This window comes from Fulmarus glacialis, unplaced genomic scaffold, assembly GCF_000690835.1.
Source record: "Fulmarus glacialis isolate BGI_N327 unplaced genomic scaffold, ASM69083v1 scaffold38337, whole genome shotgun sequence".
In the NCBI taxonomy this organism is placed as follows: Eukaryota; Metazoa; Chordata; class Aves; order Procellariiformes; family Procellariidae; genus Fulmarus; species Fulmarus glacialis.
Window position 1 is genome coordinate 3,895 of NW_009224474.1, and position 7,042 is coordinate 10,936.

Sequence of the window (7,042 nt, forward strand, 5' to 3'; positions counted from 1 at the left end):
TCAGAATTCTGAGAACTGTAGACGTGGGGAATTTATGTCCATTTCAGACATTAGGAATGGACTGGGTTTGCACGTAATTGTAATATTTGGTTTTTTTCAGACATATCTTATGTATATAATGGGGGGAAAGTTTTATCTTCAGTTCCCTGAATTTCTTCACATGGAGACGGGGGGGCAATGTAACTAAAACAGATAGATGAAAAGAGGAAGTATTGTCTGAAAGTATGCTGAGTCAGCAGGATGCTACAAGACACTGACACCTCCTAGTACACATATATTAAATGACTTTTAAGATGAGCAGGACTTCTAAATGTAACTGGAATTATCCTTCATTAATTTCTTCAATTTTCTTCTTTTCAAGTTCCATTCCAATGCTGAGAGACAGAGAATGGGGAGAAGGATTTACTGTCAAATGCATTACCTGATTATTAATTATAGCTATTTCATTTTTTTGAAGTCTAAAATGTACATTACACTTCTAGATGCATTGTAATTTTAACTCTGCTTGCTTGGTTAAAGTAATGCACACAGATTATTGATGCTAGTTAGCTCTGTATTAATAAACAACAGTCTCCTAGAGGGAGTGCTTGTAGTGAGTTAAGAAAAATGGTCAACATAGTATTCTGTTATTCTTACAGATTTTTACACTGGCACAGCGTATTAAGGGTTGAGACCCATGAAATTCTGACTTTGAAGTAAACCAAATAAATTACCTTGCAGGAATGTGATCTTAGTATGATTATTGAAAAAACAAACAGAAATAAAAACAAGCACCCTCCTCCCTGCCAACATTATAAAAATTCCATAAAGCCTTTAACATGAATATCTAACAACTGTTTAATCTTATATCTAACCAAACAGCCATTGCTTCTTTATCCAGCTGAATTATTTTGATTCATACCTTGACTTGCAGATGAATTGAGATTCAGAGTTTTACTGAGGTGCTGAAAAAAAAGTTAAGATATCAGACATTAAAGGACGCTAATTTTAAATTGAGACTTGGTGCTGAAGGTGAAATATGGAAGCTTTGTAGTAGTTGCTTTTATCTGATGATTCCAAGGAGATTTAACGTTCCTAAAGCAAGCTTCAGAAGATGATAATATTAAGCTTTGAGCCATGTCTACACTGTACAGTATAGCACTGAACAGAAATACCTGAGCTAGCCATTGAACTGAAAGCGTAAATGTCTTAATAAGCTGCTGCATAAATTAGCTAGACGTTTCAGAGTTCTTAGCCTGAGTTCACCACAGTACTGATGCAGCTGTATTGCTTGCTGCCAAATGAGGGTATCGGTGCCCAGCACTGCAAAGTGTACTGTGTACACATCCCTGACTTAGCACTGAGTAAAATACCAAACTCTGTGCTGTGTGGAAATACCTTCAGGCTTGCTGTGCTGAAGATGCATCTCTGTCAATGGCTGTTATACAGGTCACTTTCACGGCTTTTTCTGGTTTTAATGAGCATTTAAAGTGGTGTTATATAGGTTTGTACTGACAAATAGATACATTAGTAGTGGCTTTACCAAAAATATTTAGTCAATATTTCTTACTGTGTTGTAAACGTGTGGCTTTTTTTTTCCCTGGCCCTTTTGACAAACAAAATAAACTATCAAATGTTTCAAAAATGTTTGCGATGCAGCATGCGCGACCTTTTACATATGTTTAACGGCTAATGACTTAATTTAAAACTTTCAATTACAAAGTATGGCACAAAGAATAATAAAATTATCCACAATGCAGTGTTTGTACATAGGCCTCCATTCCAGTGCTAAATATCTTCTCTAGAAATATTAAGTCAGAAGCGTAATAATTGTCCACTTCAGACCTGTATTACCTAGCAAGTAACTTAATTCTATCATAATAGTTTAGAATGGAAAACACAATCTTGCTGGTGCATGTAATTAACAAACTTTGTATATACCACCGAAGAAGTGAAGTCAGGGTTAGATAAAGGGGAACTATGGTTTTTTTTTTAAGCTATCCGTTACTCTTTCTTCATTGCAGTATTAGTGTTATCCATAAGATTCATCTGATTACCTCTGACGTCCAGTCTGCACTCTATTTCAGCTTCACCACACTCATTAACAGCTTTACAGGTATAACAGCCACCATCAAACGGAGAGGGTTTCCGGATCTCCAGGGTCAACACACCCTGTTTACTGAACATGCGGTATTTGGCATCCCCAGAAATATCCATTTTGTTTTTGTACCAGAATATCTTTGGCTGAAGAACACAAAAGAAGAATTTTTAAATAGAAGGTAGAAAATGGAAGACTTAGGGCTGATCTTACAGCTTTAATTAGCCATCAAAGTTTTATGCATTATGAGGGCTGTATATTACACAGCAGTGTTAATAATTTTTCAAGGAACCCCTCCTCATTCACTACAAACTCGTGAAACTAATAATTCAAATGCTTAGTATTTTCTTTAACTCTCAAATAGCATGTAGAGAATATAGGTCTGTGCCCTATTTTATTGCAATTTTTAAAAAAACCCTACAAACCGGCTACAAATTCATTCCTTCAGGAGTGATTTAATCATGCTTATTAATATATATTTGAATGCTTCAAGTATCTTACAGAAGGGGAATTAAACTGCACAGATTATTAGAGCAGAAGTGTCATAAAGGTCTGTGGATGTTGGTGGCCAACTTGGGATGCCAAAATTTGGGCTGGGAAAGGATTTTCCAAACCATTTAGCATATCTTTAGCGACTTCAGGAATTTCAGAATAAAGTTCCTGTTGGCTTCAGCTGAGCAATAAAGTGGTTGGCTCTGTACTGATTCAAGCCATTGTGTTTTGTTTCTGGTACCTGAAAACGTGCCTTTAATTTTTATAAATGAAATTTTGAAAATGAAAAATCTGACATAAAGCAAACTGCTTTTGTTTATTTCAAGCTCATTAATATATATATATAGTGAAGAAATCAGCTTTAAAGAGTAGAAGACCAAGCTCTGCATTCATCTGTTTTACTTTCAGAATTAACATCTTCTGTTTCTTCACCCATAAAAAAATAAAACTACTGTACTGTTTTATAGAGTGCATTTAAATCTACTGAATCACTTGTCTTTGACCTGTGATATACAGTTCAGTGCATCCCAATTGCCATGCTTCATTTTCTTTAAAGATATCAGCTGTATTTTTTTCCTGCCTCAAAATTTTTTGCTTCTTTTTCTATAGCTTCTCTAGCTTTCTGGGTGTATGTCTTTGATTTCAACACTGCCTCCAGGACATGAATATTGGCTCTGCTTGAAGTGGTCACTTTTTCTTGCCATACAGATCGTATCTGAGGTATACTTGATAACCTATAGTTATTCAGAATTGGAAAGCTCTATCAACATAAGCTACTCTCTGTGAAAAAGACCTGTTGCAGAGTTCTGCAGTAGATACAGAAACTTTTTGTTAAGGTTAGTTTGGGCAATGCAAGTACAGAAGTGCATCTGGAAAAGAGCTGTTTTAAAAGTATTAGGTGTACTGAAGGATGAGGACTATTTGTATCCTTCAGGCTAATGTGGAAGGAAGAGCTAGCACGCTCACATTCAAAAGCCTGTGACTACTGTATTTAACAGCTATAAAATATGAAGTTTTTCTTAGAATCTTCTTAAAGCCATGGAAACTGAATGAAGTGGATACTGATGCACAAAAAGGTCAGTTAACCAAGTGGGAATATAATTTCATGATGAGTCTAAGTTGAGGCAGCTACTGGAGGATGGATTTTTGCCTACAGTTGCTGGTATTTCTTCTATAGTCGTCTTGTTCTTTTGCAGCTATTTGCGTGGGTATGCTTCCTTTTTATTTTTGAGTTTTGTCTGGAGCTCCGTCTTCATCCAATGAACTGCAGCAAATGATTGCATTAAGACTATCTTTTTTTTTTTTTTCCGAGTTAATTTGAACTTTGAGCAATTATGTTAATGTTTTGCTGTGTAGCTATCAGATCCTTGTGCAGGCATGAGGAAAGGAGAGGAGCTGGAAATAAGCAGCCAGAAGGGGAAGGGAAAAGGGTACTGTATTTTTTGTGATTGTACTAATTTAAATTTATGACAAGATTATGCCATAATATGGTAAATGCCTTCACTGCAGACAAAAAGCCTATTTCCCTTTTTTGAGAAACCTAAATTTAGCGCCTAGCTGATACAGTTTTTACTGCTTGTTCCTGCATCTAACAAAAAAGTACATCTTTTTGTACTCTTTGAAGAGACTTCAACAAATATATTTAGACTGAGAAAATATTCCTGTGAGATTAAAAAAAAAAAGGCCCCGAACTTCACACATGACAGCAGGTCTTATTCTAGTTAATTTTGCAAAATAACTCAGACTCCTAAAAAGTTATGTGGATGTATTGACATAACAGAAAAACTGGTGTTGCTGTGTATCATTTAGGTTAATGGAACAGTATGTTACATTAGCTGCTGTTCTCTTGAAAGATTGAAGAGAACAAAATATACATTGTGAGAAGATACTTTTCTTGTTGCTGTTGTTTACCTTCTTCAGTGAGTAGATTTTATGTACACCTGGTACATTTTCAATGGCATGGTGTTACCATAAGCAATGACTCTCCTTTCCTCTGTCTCCTTTACTGTTGCCCCACTGGTTCTGTGCACAACCACACAAAGGCTTGCACCATGCATTCTGGTTAAGCGTTAGTTATGAGTGAGGTGGGAGATAACTGGGTGACCTTTACTTTTTATATAGCCATGTTACACTCCAGTCACACTGAACTGGCATGAGTTCTAAGGCAGCATCTTGGCTTGTTGCAACAGTATCAAGGACAGTTGATGTAATCTGTACCTTGGGGATTCCTCTTACAGCACAGCTGAGTGTGGTGTTGTATCCTGCAATCACAGAACGGTTTACTAAAGGGTGAGTGAATTTAGGAGGTTCAGAGAAGTCGTGTTCTTTGTAACTGGGTGGCTTATAAGTGGTTCCTGCAATTCAAAGAAACAAAATAGTAAGAACTGTGTTTTCAATTCTGTTGACTTGTGTACAATCTATTTTTCATTTAATTTGCCTGTATGATTTAGAGAACCTTCAAAGCTATGGCATTTATGATATAACAAATCTTTAAATTCACCTCACACTCAAACACATCTCATGTTTAATGCTTTAGTTAAAGTAAAAGGTCCTGGCAATCATGGGTTTTCAGCTTCTGTTAAAAATATGAAAGCCATATGTCTGCAGGGGAAGTCTTCACCACAGACATCTTAAACTTTTAACCCCAGAATGTAAATATAACCCCCCAGTTGTATTATTTTCTTAAAATAATATAGTTTAGGAAGACTGTGTGATTAAATATTTTTGAACAGATGTTCGTGTTAGTACAGGAGATCTGCCTAGATAAGGGCTCTTGATGCTAAAATACTTAATAAGTGTTAGATACTAAGTAATGAAAATATCTCTAGTGGTGCATCTAGTAATACTGTATTTTCCATTTACCAATGTATTACTTCTGGTACTTAGCAGTTTTTGTGATCTTTGTTTTGAAGAATATGTTACCTGTTTTTTGGATATAGGCAGGATTTTTGGTGGTTGCAGCAGTTTCACTCAATCCACACAAATTTTCACTGAAGATTCGAAAAAAATACTCATTTCCCATTATCAGGTCTGACACTACACAGTTTGTGCGACGATAGTGATCAAAAACAGTATACCATTCCTGCAACAAGACTATACTGTTTAGAAAGATGCTATGAGAGGTCAGACATGGTGCTAGTTTTGATATCCTTCTTGCTACAAGGAAAAGACAGATAGAAAGGTATTTAATACTGGCCTGCAAAATGAATATTATGTTGCTTTCCATGAAGATCAGCTGATGTATTTTCTTACTCTTATTTTCTGGCTGGTGTGATAGATGTATGAATACTTGCATTTTGAGGAAAAAAAAAAAACCCAGAAAAGCCCCAAAAAACCTCTTTACATTTTAGCCCTACTCATATCTGGGGAACCTGATACAGAATGTGTCCTCAGGACATGACTACTTGATGGGGACTTCCATGAGAAAGATGTTTTCCAGTTTGACTGGCATACATACCTCTCCCAGTATATAGCGTAGTATGCCCAGCATCTGAATTCAAGTCTAACTCTTCCCCTCCCCCCTTCAGTTTTTCCCTGCATTTGTGAAAAATATAATTGCAAATAAAAAATACAATTCCATCTTCTGAGCAGAGCTATCTATCCAGTCACTACCAGAGATGAGACAGGCTGGGTCTCTCTTTACATTTTCTACCAGGCATTTTATACAGTTCTATGCTTAGCCTTTTGGTTCTTTTTAGGTTCTATTCTTCAGTGTTTAACTGCCTCCGATATGCCATAGGACACCTTGGAGACACAACTGAGAGTCATGAATTCCGCTGTTTTCCTCAAGTCTCTGTGTTCCTAGAGCAGGTAGTAGTTTAAACTCCATACAAAGTCACTGACTCAGTGTAATTTCTTACCATTGTCTTTTTGTCAGCTTTCTGAACTGTGTAGCCCAAGATCTGTGCATTGCCATCATCTTGTGGAGGTGTCCACTCCAGGGCTGCATTAAATCCCCAAACGTCTACAAGCTTTATATTCTGAGGAGGACCAGGCTTGTCTGCAGAGGAGACATAAAAAAACCCTTAGCTTTTGGTTCAAGATATAAGAGTTTTGTCACTTTCTCCCATGCAGGGGAAAAATAGAACTTGATAGCAATCTTCAATTGTTCCATAGCAATACACTTCATTTATGTGAAGTTGAAACTGTAAACAGGAAAGTTGGGAAATCTTCAAATACCCTCTTAATACTCTTCTGAGATGCCTGAAACCTACTCAATAGAATTAGTAACATAGGAACCAAACAGACTCTTCCTTAAAATGGAGTAAGAAGTTTGTGTTGTTTGGATGGGTGTGATTAACTCTTTTACTACAGTTTTATTACTTGCTTTGTTACCTCAGTGCAATTTCTCAGCCATTTAGGTACACTGAGAGTAATATAAACAACAAAGGCAACTGGGCATATATTCCTCTCAGCTAAGGAAGGCTGGCCATTTGGGAATATACCTGACTCTTCCTGTTGCCTCAGTGCTTG

General features: G+C 36.6%; 1 protein-coding gene across 1 annotated transcript; it reads right to left on the reverse strand.

Annotated features, from left to right (window-relative positions):
• Positions 1 to 915: 915 nt before the first annotated feature.
• LOC104079951 (myosin-binding protein C, cardiac-type-like) lies at positions 916 to 6,569 on the reverse strand (the record flags this gene model as incomplete). The annotated part of the gene is made up of 5 exons (XM_009582159.1): positions 916 to 944; positions 2,037 to 2,223; positions 4,787 to 4,923; positions 5,492 to 5,651; positions 6,430 to 6,569. Coding segments are annotated over 5 exons (635 nt in total), but the record flags the coding sequence as incomplete, so codon positions are not given.
• Between the last annotated feature and the right edge of the window lie 473 nt (positions 6,570 to 7,042).